At 38.5% G+C, this 14,220-nt stretch overlaps 2 protein-coding genes across 2 annotated transcripts in view; one reads left to right on the top strand and one right to left on the bottom strand.

Moving 5' to 3' along the window:
- fbn1 (fibrillin 1) overlaps positions 1 to 2,380 on the top strand; it is a 91,235-nt gene extending 88,855 nt beyond the window's left edge. The window contains exon 66 of the mRNA XM_088334322.1: positions 204 to 2,380. Within this exon, the coding sequence (XP_088190448.1) occupies positions 204 to 587 (384 nt within the window). The 3' untranslated portion in view covers positions 588 to 2,380. The remainder of the gene's footprint in view (positions 1 to 203) is intronic.
- A 4,106-nt stretch (positions 2,381 to 6,486) lies between these two features.
- On the bottom strand, positions 6,487 to 13,091 carry dut (deoxyuridine triphosphatase). The gene is made up of 7 exons (XM_088334321.1): positions 12,981 to 13,091; positions 11,676 to 11,826; positions 10,596 to 10,687; positions 8,909 to 8,953; positions 8,704 to 8,778; positions 6,700 to 6,770; positions 6,487 to 6,612 (listed from the first exon to the last, which is right to left on the bottom strand). Exons 1-7 carry the CDS (start codon positions 13,081 to 13,083, stop codon positions 6,556 to 6,558), a joined length of 594 nt encoding a protein of 197 aa, XP_088190447.1. The 5' UTR covers positions 13,084 to 13,091; the 3' UTR covers positions 6,487 to 6,555.
- Between the last annotated feature and the right edge of the window lie 1,129 nt (positions 13,092 to 14,220).

Here is a 14,220-nt window from a genome sequence, read left to right as displayed (position 1 = left end):
TTTAAAAAGAACAAAAAATAGTGAAACATGACAAAAACAGAGGTATTTTGAACAAAATATTTGCTTCAAGTCATTGTTTGGATCAATTTTTACCAAATTTTGGTTATTCCACACCCCAATGTTTTCAGAGTTTAGGTTACAGATGAGGCTTTTGCAGCTTGATTCAGATTTTTCAGTTAGTTACAAAAAACCTATATTTGCAGATGTCTGACGAGACGATCAGTTTGGCCAGTATGGACACCGAGGACATCCTGCACCTTCATCTGAACATCAGCGAGTTGAGCAACCATGACCGCATCCTGGAATTTACGCCTGCATTGTCCGCCCTCACTGACCACGTGCGCTACAGCATTGACTATGGCAATGAAGCGGGCTACTTCAAGATCAACCAGAGGGAGGGCGTGAGCTTCCTGCATATCAGCAAGCGGAAAACCCTTGCCCCTGGCGCACATGACCTCCATATCAGCAGCATCCCGCTCTATAGAAAGAAGGAACTGGATGAGCTGGAGGACAGCCACGATAAAGACTACCTTGCCGGTCAGCTGGGGGACATCCTGAAGATGAGGGTGCAGATCATCTTGCATTAACCGAGACTGGGGCGGGCGCGGGTGGATGATGGAGATGGGTCAAACTTCTCCAGTTCTGGGTCAGTGTAAGGGTGTTGTCACTTGTACTTTCCCCATCAGGAAGTTGAGCTTGCCACCAAAGAGACACTAAGGAGGGGAATGGGGCGGGTTCGTTTTTTTTTTCAGCATTTGTATGCCAAAGATGATTCTACATATCATAAATACAACTTCAATTGTGCGTTCTGGCTCAAAAGCTATACGAAGGAACACATAGCGCAGGGGTCGGGAACATATGGCTCACGAAACAGGTATGGCTCTTTTCAAGAGGACATCTGGCTCGGGACAAAATTTAATTCATGCAATTCCTTTCTGTGTGGGCAGATCTCTGCACACACTCTCCACTCTCTCTCGCCTCGTATTGTCGGCGCCGAAGGTAAACACATCGATATCATTAACTTTTGCAATATTTTGGGACGATTCGCCAAAATAAATTTGCTCGCACTTTGTTTTCAATCAATTATTTAGGACTAAAATAATGAACACTCTTATGTAACTGCGATATGTCCCCAGTTCGAGACTGGGTGGAAAACATATGTTGGCCTGGAGAGGGATGGGCGCCACCAGGCTGTACTTGCCCAAGACACACCAAAGGAAATGGTACCCCTTCGAGAGATCCAGACAATAAACCATGGATATAGATATGGGACACAGGGCCTGTCATTATTATTTAATGAAATCAGCAAACGTCACACAGTGAAATAAAATTCGCTGAAGGATAAGTTTTTGTCTGAGAGCGAGTTTGGTAGTTTGGGTAAATTTTGTCTTAAATATATGGTGTGGCTCTCTCAAATTAAGAAATATGTATACTTTGTTTCCATGGCTTTTTGCGTCAAAAAGGTTCCCGACCCTTGACATAGCGTTTACAGCCAAGGAAGTGTATCATAAGGTGTTTGAAAACGTGTTAAGGAATTGTTGAGTTTCATGTTGTACAATCGTGTGGAATTGGTCTTACTTTGAAAGGCATAACAACAACCGGAAACTCTTATAGTTGTTTTTGCTGTTGTTTTTTTGTTCTGTGACTGTGCCCAAGAAAGAGTCGTTCCAGTAGTCTATCATGAATCAATTTCCTTCCCTCAGGCAACTGACTGAGCTAACTTAGACACAACACGTTTTTGCCTCCTTAAAGGAGTCCAATAATGACTATATCATTTAGGAGAGGGAAGGACGCCACAATGGACTTTGGAGACTTTTTCCGGTCGGGCTTGATGAAGTCCTTTCTACGTATTTAAACAATGCTTGTCTACGTCTTTCTCCGGAGCCTTCATATTTACTGGTGCTATTAACACAACCACATAGCTTTGGAAATGCACTGTACTACCATATACAAAGTGGATTATCCATCAGCCACTTTAAAAGTTCACATTTGCTATCATCCCTAAGCTGACTCTTCACCTTTATAATTCATGTAAATTGTATTTATACTGTACTGTAATCAATGATGCCACTTTTAATCTATGTCTTTGTAAACTAGAGGCAGCCTCTGGCATACAAGCCTTTGTAACGGTGCTTATAATGACCAACTACTTCCCTTGTCAAGTTTATACATATAAGAATTTGCATACAAAGACATACAACTTCTGTGAGGGCAAACCTGGACCTTATTAATCATGCACTGAGGCCTTCAAGGCCACACAATTCACTCATGTCCAATCAGTGCCGCGTTAACACATGCCAGCCTGAAAGCAGTGTGTGTTCTTGTTCACGTCAGCGGAGGTTTAGTTGAACATTCACAATAAAAACATTCATTTGGTGTACTCCTGATTGCTACTCACATTGTATACACCTGTAGTATTTTCAAGCAGTAGTGGTTTCTGGTGTGCTGTTGACAGGTCACCAAAACAGCATTGCATGATATCAATTGTGTTCCGAAGGTTTTGGGCACATTTCAACATTTAATATCTCAGAAACTATTAGGGATATAAAAACACATCTGGTATATTAAAAAAGCTTGTAATTTCCATTTTATGTGGAATGTTCAAATATGATAAATGTGAGCACCACTGGTCACACATCAAACTGATCAAATTCTTGCCCAACTTGTACCAAAAGCTTCTGTTATTTGGGGCTTTAGCTCATTCACGTCTCTTGGAATAGGGGGCACATTGACTATTCCTTTTACGAATCCCCACAAAAGAGATGTCATGGTGTATGATGTGGGTGGGCAGTACCTGAGATTGTAGTCATTCTGCTCAGATGGTTCAATCTGTCTGGCAGTGTTGTGTTCAGAAACTGTTTAACCATAAGGCTCCAGTGTGGTGCCGCTGCCTCCTGTTGGAAAATGGAAGTCACCAGACACTCTCTCTCTCTATCTCTCTCTTTTGCTCTCGCTCTCTCTCTCACTCTTCATTTAACAGTTTTCCAGCATGTCGAGGTACATTGCACTGTTGACTGTTGCTCTTAGAGCGCTCATCTTGGCATCAAGACGTCGCAGGTTCGATTCCCGGCTCCTCTGTGTTATATGTCGAAGGGTCCTTGGGCAAGACACTGAATCCCTAATGCCCCCGATAGCACGTAGTTGCCTTGCATGGCTGACGCTGCTATCGGTTAGTTAGTGTGTAAAAGGGAAAAGTGTAAAGCACATTGTAAAGTGCTTTGGGAGGTCTTCATTGACTTGGAAAGCGCTATATAAATGCAGACCATTCACATTTACATTTAAAGAATGGTACGTATACAGCTATCTTGGACATAGCACAAAACCCAGTCAACTTTGGAGAAACTCATTGCTGTTCAAGAAGTTCATGTGGGTCCTCAGTGCCCCATGTAAGCGTGTTATGCTTGTTAACTTTGCCATTTGCGTGGAAAGTCACCTCATCAATAACAAAAACAAGCCGATTGTCATAGCCGTTATCTTCCATTCACGGTTGCGTTACAAAGTGGTTAATCAGTGCGCTTCAATTGTTGGACTAATTGCAGCTTGTAAGGCGTCACGTGCATTCCTCTTCGTAAGACATGCCAAACAGTTGTCGTAGGACACTAAAGTTCCCTACTGGCTCTTATGATCGATTTACAGAGGCTCCGCTGGAAAGCAGTTTCAACTTGCTCAATCACATTTTCTGGAGGTAAAAGGGGGTCCCTTCATCTTTTAGCTCGGCATGAGCACCTATCCGTTGTGAATTTACAATGCTGTCTCTCTGGTGGCTCCTTTCCAAATTTGATGCAAAATTCAATTTGTACAACAGTTCATGATTTAGTTTTTCTAACTTCATTTACAAAACGCTTTTTCTGGTTGAGTAAATCCCATTAATTGATCCTAAAAGTCAAGTCAAGTCATTTTTATTAGTATAGCCCTAAATCACGAAGAGTCTCAAAGGGCTTCACAGATCATTACACTATGTTACAGAGACTATTTTTCAGAATATTATCATACATTCCCCTGCTCTGGAGCCGACGAAAAGAGTAGGTTATTCATATGCTATAGAGTAGAAGTGAGTTTTAAGCTTAGATTTAAACATTTCCACTGAGGTTGCAGATCGGATCTCAGGGGGAAGAGCATTCCACAGCACCGGTGCCCGGATGGAAAACGCTCTCGAACCAGCGGAACACTTCTTTGCTCTTGGGATTACCAGAAGACCGGCACTCTCAGAACGTAGGCTTCGGACCGGGACATAGGGGGAAATCAGATCTGAAAGATAAGAGGGAGCAAGTCCATGTATGATTTTGTATAATACTAAAATAACCTTGAAATCACATCTAAGGGTAACTGGGAGCCAATGCAGGTTTGCCAAAATCGGTGTGATGTTATCGGACTTTTTTGTCCTAGTTAAAAGCCTCGCTGCGGCATTTTGTACCAGTTGAAGAGACTTGATTCTAGACTTCGGGAGACCAGAGAGTAGTGCATTACAGTAATCGAGACGGGAGGTAACAAACGCATGAATTATAATTTCCGCATCCAACTGAGACAGCATAGAACGAATTTTAGCAATGTTACGGAGATGGAAGAAAGCGGTTCTAGTAATTTTCTTTACATGCGTTTCAAAGGATAGATCAGGGTCAAATATGACACCTAAATTTTTAACTGAGTCACTCTGTGTGATGTGACATTTGTCAATGTTCACAGCAGTTTTTGAGAATAAGTCACGGCATTTAGATGGACCAATGACTAACAATTCGGTCTTTTTAGAGTTAAGATGCAAGAAATTGAGTGACATCCACTCTTTTATCTCAATGAGGCAGGCCTCCAAATTTCCACAGTTTAGTGTGGCAGATTCCTTCAACGGAAGATATAGTTGATTGTCGTCTGCGTAGCAGTGGAAACTGATATTGTACTTGCGAATAATATCACCTAATGGAAGCATGTAAATGCTGAAAAGAAGGGGGCCAAGCACTGAAACCTGCAGAACACCACATGTAACATTAAAGGGCTCAGATGTCATTTCGCCATATTTAAAAGATATTTTCAAAACTCAAAGGCTTACAAAAACTTAATTTGTTATACAATTCCACTTGTATCCTAATACCATTCATAGTTTAAGGTGTGGTGCATAGTTTGAGGGATCCACAAAAAGTTGAAAGTTAAATATTTTCTCTATTAAGTATGGGTTAACAATGCCCACCTGAGTTCAAAGAGCCTTTTATGCATTTCTTTTCTTTGTGCATATATGCTTTTCTCTTACTTCCATAAGGCCTGATTGGGTTGGGGGGGGGGCAGATGAAAAACGTTTATTAGAGCATAAAAATAAAGGCAAAATATGCAGTATTCTTGCTTTAAATCGTGATCGATTCATGCTTATTTGTGACGCCCTTAATCACAGGGAGTCTGAAAGGGCTGCACAGACCACAGATTGTTGCAAACTACAGACTATTATTACACCATTACCTGATCTAAAACCTACATGAAGGCAAGTAAAAACTCAAAAACCTCAACATGAGGAAATTAAAGAAACCTTGAGAAGGGACTGCACATGAGGTAAACCCCCATCCAGGATGACCAGGCTACACAGATATTGTCAACATGAACTATAGGTCATTCATAAACCAGAATAGAAGCGTTTTAAGCCTAGATTTAAACAGTTCCACTGACGTTGCAGATCAAATCTCAGGGGGAAAAGCATTCCACAACACCTGAGCCAGAATCAAGAATGCTCTCGAACCTGCGGTTCTCTTCTTGGCCCTTGGGATCACTACTCGACCGGCATTTTCAGAGCGAAGGCTCCGGACCAAAAAATAGGGAGAAATTAATTCTGAAAGATATGAAGGCGCAAGTCCATGCATAATTTCATACAATACCAACAGAACCTTATAATTACATCTTAAACTAACTGGGGGCCAATGCACGTGAGCTAAAATCGGGGTAATATGATCAAACTACAGCATTTTGTACCAGCTGCAGGTTCCTGATTTTGGACTTGGGGAGACCAGAGAGTAGTAGTAATCGAGACGGGAGGTAACAAACGCACGAGTGATAATCACCGCATCAGACTGGAACAGCATTGGGCAAATTTTAGCAATGTTGCCAAGATGGGGAAAAAGCTGTTCTACTCATATTCTTAACGTGTGTTTGGAAGGCCAGATTAGGGTCAAATGTGACATCCAAATTTTTTGACTGAGTCCCCCTGGGTGATATTGCATTTGTCAATATTCAGACCAGTTTTTGAGAACAAGTCGGGGACTTCAAATGTACCCAGGACTCTGATAACACCCTGTATAGCAGTGCTTGGGAATGTGTGCCCCCTTGTGGAGCTGAGTTATGGCGAAAATAATAATTTATTCAGCACACATATAGTAAATCCATTCAAATTTAGTCGTTAAACAGAAAATAAAATCAGCAAAATAGATAAAACAGGTATGTATGTAGAAACAAGTATATGTAGTCTACTGTGTTTAAGGTATGCAGGAAAATACAGCAAAAAAAAAAAAAGACTCGTATAAAAATGCTATTTATTAACAACTTTAAAACATCAACAAAAACTTAAAAAGTACATTCAGAATTTTAGTTGCTTCCAGTAGAGCCGAAACCACCTGAACCCCGCTCGGTGTCATCCAGCGTCTGCAAAAAAAAACTTTTTTTTATCATGAATTTGATGAAAAAAAAAAAAAAATTTGGGATTTCAGAAGTGCAACTGTGACTTCTTACCTCCTGTTCAACCAATTCGGGGTAGGCAATTTTCTCACACACAAGCTGTGCAACACGGTCACCTTTTTTAACTAAAAAAAAAAAAAAAACAAGGGTGAAAGTTGAATTTCCATTTAATAATTTTAACATCTTAAAGGGACAGTGTGTATTGTTTAGCGCCTACCAGTCCTAAAAAACCCTCATTAAAAAGATAATATTTGCTTTGCACGTTAAGCAAAAATACATGACCTATAAATAGAAATTGGCATTTTTTTTAAATACTGGGAAGAAATTTATTTTACGCAGGACTCACCTAGAGAACGGACATGATTTTTCCGCTATCTTGTAACTAAGTGAACCCCAACAACGTATGCAAGGTTGGAAAAATAAAAGTAAATTGGTGCGTCGTATTCACTTCAATTCTCTGTAGTTTGTATTCTTCCTTGTGCAGTGTATTACTCCACAATAGAGACATCTATTGGTCAATAATTACAGTGTCCCTTTAACAATATATTAAAATTAGCCAATGGAGAAATGTAAGAAAAGAAAAATATCTCAAGAAAATAGAACATTCAATGATGCAAACAAACACCGCTTACGGCTCACAGATGACAGCTTACAGTCCTGCGTAAAGATGAAAGTGACTTTGTACAGCCCCGATTTGCAGAAGCTGTGCGTAGAGGTTCAGGAGCAGAAGTCCCATTAACCAGGTAAAATAAATATTTATGCAGATACTTTGCAAATATTTAATTTTCATTGTTTAGTGACACAGTGCTTTTCCCCCCAATTTATTTTATATATTCAGGTCAAGGCTCCGCTGCATACTTTGAAAGCCCAAGGCGATATAAGGATGACGGCTCACGGATTTTTCCCTTTTGTTTGCTGCATGCACAATTTAAATTCAGCTTTTTAATTTATTCAAAAGGGACATTCAGACATTTTTATTTTTTCAAGAAATCAAAATGTGTTCATTACATCAGTAAAATTTAATTTTCTCCGTAGCACTTCATAAGACATAACCACACTATAGTTGTTTATACAAAGTGTAAAGGTAAGAAAAAGCAATATATACAGTGTCATCTTCATTTTAGATAAGATAAATGGATATAAGGATGACGCCTCATGGCATTTTTCTGCTTTCGTTTGCTACATGGACAATATAAATTCAGCCTTTTAATTTATTTGAAAGAGACATTCATTGTTATTATTTTTCAAGAATTCAAAATGTGTTCCTTAAATGAATAAAATGTAATTTTCTCTGTAGCACGTGGATTTCATAAGAAACATGCTGCGGTAAAGTAGTAGAAGTTTTTTTTTTTTCATTTTAGATGTGCGGCTCCCAGTGTTTTATTTTCCGTGGAAACCGGGTTCAAACGGCTCTTTCGGTGTCAAAGGTTGCCGACCGCTGTCCTAGAGCGTCCACATTATTGTCTGCAGTTTTGCTGCCATCTTGGAGAGTCAAGTCATGTTTATTTGTAAATCCCTTAATCACTATGTGTCTAAGGGATGCACAGACCACAGACTATTGCACACTAACGACTATTATAAACCATCCCTCTGATATAAAACCTACACGAGGGCAAGGAAAAACTCAAAACTTCAGCAATGGGAAAATGAAGAAACCTTGAGAAGGGACCGCACATGCGGTAATCCCCCTTCCATGATGACCAGGCTGCAAGTCTATAGTATGCATTTTTCTTGTCTTTTTTAGCACTCATTATTGGTTGCATTACACCATACAGCACCATCTAGTGGTCAAGTAATACACAGTCCCTTAATATGCAGTTGCGTACCAATGACAAAAACTTTTACTGTTAAAACTATAGCTTTATATGGAATTTGAAATGATTGCATTCATGTTTTAGTATTTTATAAAGTTGAGAGTTGGAATAACATTGTGTAACAAAAAAAATAAAATGACAGATTCACCCCGCCCAAAAAACTAGTAATTTAGCAAGTATGATCCGTTACCACTTAGATTTTGTACCATTACTAACATTTTAAAAATCGATGGGAGAACATTACCTTCAAACGCCTGCTTGCTAAAGTTAAATAGGACAACGCCAACGTTTCCTCTGTAGTCCTCATCAACAACGCCAGCTAAGAATAGAGAATGGAACAAAAAAATAATCTTATAAGCTTAAACAACCTTATGTTTAAAATAAAAAATGGGGAAATCTATTATTTCCTGATGTCCAAAATTTTAATAGTAATTGGACAATGCACACACCTCCAACATCAATGAAGTGTTTTGCTGCAAGTCCAGACCTCGGTGCTAAAAAGGAAAACAGCAGAGTTAATAATACCAAACAACACTTTAGTCGATTAGGGTTGGGCGATGCAGGCATTTTCCCTATTGATTCAACCTAAGTAACTACATAAGGTCCCCTAGTTACTAACAGTCAAATTATGAACAATGGTACCTACAAACATATTTTCGGGATGTCGAAAAATATCTGGACATTTCTGTAAGTTAGATTTTGTATTGCGTGCACGCTTTTCCGAGTAGACAGTGCTGTAGTGCTTCTTTCCGCCACGTGCCGCGGTGAGTGGTCACCCAGCATCAACTCCGAAGAAATCCGCTTCCTCTTCCAAGTTCGTGTGTAAACATTCTATACTGTATCTCCAGCGCGTTAAGAACTTTTACATTTTTATTGTTAATATCTTGTGCATCCATTCAATACTGTGTAAAGAAGAGGCGAGCCGTTTCATTTGAAATGAAAGTGGAATAAGAAAGCTTGATGCAGTTGAGAAAATGGCTGGAACATTTTTTTCGGCCACTTTTTACCACAGAGGGGGACTTCTTGAAGCGCATCTCCCAAAAGTAAATTAAACTTCACTTTATTTATTTTCATATAGCATATTATCTAATTAAATGTTTATTTTTCAGTACAAAACAATACAGGTTACTTATACAAACCTTAGTCATACATTCCATACAAAATAGCACTGAAGCAACTTACAAACAAATTAAACTTATGAATGATCATCTGGAAACCTATCTTGTTCGTAAGTAGGGTAGCGTCTGTATTAAGACATGCAAGTACTCTGAAAGGCCCGCCTGAAACCAAATCCCCATTTTGATAGTTCCATTATTGTGGTCACCCGATGTTTCCTCTGAAGTAAATTGGTGAATTATTGGGAAAAAAAAAAAAAAAAAAAAAAGAGATAAACATTACTAAATCTATTTAGATCAAACAAAAGCCAGGAGTCAAACAAAAAAGCAGCAATGTAACCAAAAAACAAATACTGAACAACAATGTCAAAAAGCTCATTAAAACAATTTTTTACCGGACTGTAACTTGCCAGATTTCAAAATGCTCAGTATAATTCAGTGCGCTTTCTAGAGCCAGAAATACAGTAAATACATTTGAAAATGCTAATTTACAACACAAAGCTTCTACACACTAAACCATTTATTAAATTGACTCATTTTAGTTGTAAAACTAGAATCCCTACTAATTATGTTCTATGAAATATGTTTTTTTTCCTGTTTAAACATCTTATACCTTGTTGGTTCGATGCGCCTTAAATATGAAAAATAATCTTTCACAAGGGGATATTTTTGAAAGTGCGGCTTATAATCAGGTACACCTTATTGTGCGTAAAGTAAAATACCTTTTATTGGAAAATTATTTTGAAAATAAAATCAGTGGTGCAAATAAAGTTAACAACAATTAGATCTAATTTGAAAGTTATAATGTATTTATAATCTTACGACACACAAAGAACATTATTATAGTGATAGTAAAAAAGGGGATAACAGTATCAATCTTAAGTCAATAGTATTGATCCGGTCAAAATACTCACCAAGCATCAAAATAATCATTATTTGTATCGTTCGCCCACCCCTACTGTCGATTTTGCACTTCAGTTCAGTTGTTTCATTCCATTTTTATGTGTGCAACTAAACTCACCCACTCTTCCATAGCAGCCATGTGGGACTGCTATCTGGATGTCAGTTTTCACAATGGCCTTGTCCATTGGACCAATTGAATAATCGTATGCACTGTAAAAGAAAATGGAAATGCATATTTCAATGAGCTCAAATTGTACCCAAAATCTGTGGCGGGCCGTGCATGTCACACCTAGGCTATCAGTGATGTGTCATTGGCTGCCCACCAATCAACAGCCAGTTCCTTTCTAAATGCTTTTTCTCTTGTGATTGGTCACTACACATGTTTTTTTCAGGGATTCAATGTAGACTTGAATTTTTGGAGTATAAAAAAATGTTTAAATTGTTTTTGTATTGACATCTTTTTCTTCTAAAACTGTTTTAATTCGTTTTTCGTGTTTCTTTTTTTCATGGATAATGTGCTTTACATAAAAATGTAGCTTATTCATAGATTGATGTTACTAAAAAGAAAATATTTTTGATTAACATTTCGTGTCTGTTGTTCAGAGATTAAGTTGCTTCCATTAAAGTTGCTTAGTATAAAAAAGTTCAAAGCTTAGGAGCCAAAAGTTTACTGTAGAGTGAAAAAATAAATGCTATAATTTTGTAGAATAGATTTTTGACTTTGGTGCATTACCTCCCCCTAGCTGACGTTTCTTCAAGCCTGCGAGAGGGCCTTGTTGTCAAAAACTTAAAATCTAATTGGCTAAACAAAAAGCTTTATTGTCACTTATTTTATGAATCGGGGCATGCAGGGCTGATTGTGAAGGCCTCTAGGTAGGTTTCTGGACTTGGAAACAAGTAATGGCTGAAATGTTATTGATTACATGCATGAATATGAAGGCACACATCTGGGGAAATGAATAAACAGAAGCTATCTATTTGGAATTATTTACATAGCACTCATGTACAAAATACACTTATATAACATGATTCGTGTTTTTAGGCCACCGAAGAAAGGCCTTGCAGTCCCTGACGGCCCACCACTCCCTAAAATACCAACTGGGATTGACGCATCATAAAGCATGGATAAAACGATCCCCGGGGTTAAAACGCACTTTATATTTGCATTTCAGGCGGAGAGCGATCAAATATGGCAAACCTGTAGAGGTCATAACCAGCAGCTTTTGCAGATCCCCTGGTGGGGGTCGTGGCATGTTCCGAAAGTTTGGCGAAACGAAGAACAGACGGTTCCTCGGGAGCATTAATTCGGCCTCGTTTGGATGGAGACACTTCACCAGCATCTGCAACTTCTAAAACAGGCATGTTGCCGAGATTAAAAGAGGTGCAACAGAATGAAGAGGAACACAAAAAGAAGAACCGATAAAACCAAGTTTAAAAAAGCGAATGCTCTCCACTGGCGCCAGGGGCACAGACTAAGACGAGTGAGGACTATTTCCCGGTTATTTATGCAAAATTCGCGCGCTTAAGTTTAGCCCCGCCTCCGACAGCTATTTTTGTAACATTTCCACATCTGATAAACAGGTATACGATTTAATGTTACTTGTTCATGAATTAATGTTATTTTAAACATTTAGCGGGGAAATTAAAAAAAATAAACCAGTTTTCATATCAATTGTATCTTGAGTGACGCTGAAGTGACGTCGTATATGTCGAAACGTCCCGTTTGGGTCAACATCTCGCGGGAATTGAACTGTATGCAAGACTTTTTAGGACGAAAGAGTCAAATAAGCAATAGAGTTCAGAACAAATTTCACAATTTTAAATAAATTATATCCAAAGAAAAAATACACGATTAACTCAGCACAGGGGAGAGATTCTTAAGCATGTTGTATATCACTTGCACATTGGGAATCTTTATCATATTTAAAGATTTACCTAACAAAAACAGTCATGAACAATAGTTTGAAAAGTGGGTTGATTTCTTCTTTTTCTTCTTCAAGTGTAACAGCGGTTGGGGCCATTATATCGGTGCATTACCGTTCCACTCCTCATATTTAAAAATGCCAAAGAATCCTTTAAGTGGCATTACCATTATCCCTTTTCCACCAGCCCCTTTTTCGTTTCCCACTGCACGCAGGACTTCCTGCAGTCCATGATTACTTACTCCACTTGAGTAAGTTTTTTTGTGGATTGATAACTTTTACTATAAATAAAATAAGATTTGTTGTTCTTTCCTCGATCTTGTTTCGAATGGTAAGTCCGAGTGCAATGTGATCTCTGGATTAACCGATAAGAAATGTAGAGATGACATGAGTGACCCAGAGCTGAATATCTTTCCAGAACCTTTGTGTAAAATAGACAAGCCTGCATCTAAAGACTACGTGTACATCATTGTCGTTTCTGATGACTGCACGTTCACAATACTGTTATTCGCAATGCTAAAATAATATGCACCTTAATGCTAATGAATCGAATGTTACATTTCCACATCCCTGGTACTTGCCTTTGTTATGGTTAATCATCCGATAATGAAAGCGTCTCCTTAAAAGACTCGGGTGAGACAGGTTTCTGAAAAGAGGGTTTAGGCACGGCAATGATAGCGTCATAATGCAAACTTCCGAGTTCATTGCAGACGTGTATTGCTAGAATCCGCTTTTATCAAGAAGTTCGCGTACACGTTTACGTACCGCCATGATGGATGTGGCCAGTGTTTCGCTTCATAAAAGAACTGTACCTTCTTGCCTTAAAATGCATCAATATTTCGTGTAAGAATATATAATAATTTTAATTATTATTATTATTATAATTATATATATATATATATATAATAATAATTATTATTATTATCATTATTATCATTATTATTATAATATGTCTCATTATCATTGTTATTATTCCCTTTGCCAATTCTTGCCGTTCAAGGGGCCAAATAGTTCGTGAGGCCACTGTATCTATCCATTTACTGCACCACTTATCCTTAATAGAGTCACCTGGAGAAGTAGAAAACCTAGTCTTTTAAACAATTGAGAGAACATTTATGATCCTTTACAGCAGAAGTAGGTAGAGGAGCCAAAAATTTTACTCAAGTAAAAGTACTTTTACTTCAGAACAGGGGTAGGGAACCTATGGCCCAGGAGCCATATATGGCTCTTTTCATGAGTACATATGGCTCTGAAATAAAATGTAACTTTTGCACATCTCTCTGTGGCGTTCCAAAGTCAAGTGATTTCATCCCGATTTTGGTACATATAAAGACGAAGCAACTTAATGCAGAAGTTTGATGAGAAACCATTTAAACTGATAACTAAAAACGCTGGCAACAACTTTGATTGGGTAAGCAGTGCAGGTGGGCGGATCCCTGCATACAGCCCAAGGCACTTCCTTCTCTCTCTCTCTCTCTCTCTCTCTCTCTTTCTCTCTCTCTCTCTCTCTCTCTCTCTCTCTCTCTCTCTCTCTCTCTCTCTCTCTCTCTCTCTCTCTCTCTCTCTCTCTCTCTCTCTCTCTCTCTCTCTCTCTCGCTTAGTGCAGTCTACACCGAAAGTGAATGTGACGATATGCTTATCGTTTGCAGTAATTTGTGACATTTTTACAAAAGAACTTTGCATGCACATTGTTTTGAAACCGTTATTAAGGACAAATTTAACGGCAAAAAATTGCATTAACACTCTTAAGGTGTAAGACAAATTTTAAATTGCATATTTACATTGATTTGGGACACAGGATTTGGCATTATTATCATTTCA

Source organism: Urocampus carinirostris, chromosome 4 (assembly GCF_059441175.1).
Source record: "Urocampus carinirostris isolate Australia breed hairy pipefish chromosome 4, RoL_Ucar_1.0, whole genome shotgun sequence".
Classification (NCBI taxonomy): domain Eukaryota; kingdom Metazoa; phylum Chordata; class Actinopteri; order Syngnathiformes; family Syngnathidae; genus Urocampus; species Urocampus carinirostris.
Note: the sequence above shows the minus strand (reverse complement) of the source record. Positions and strands in the feature narration are given on the sequence as shown.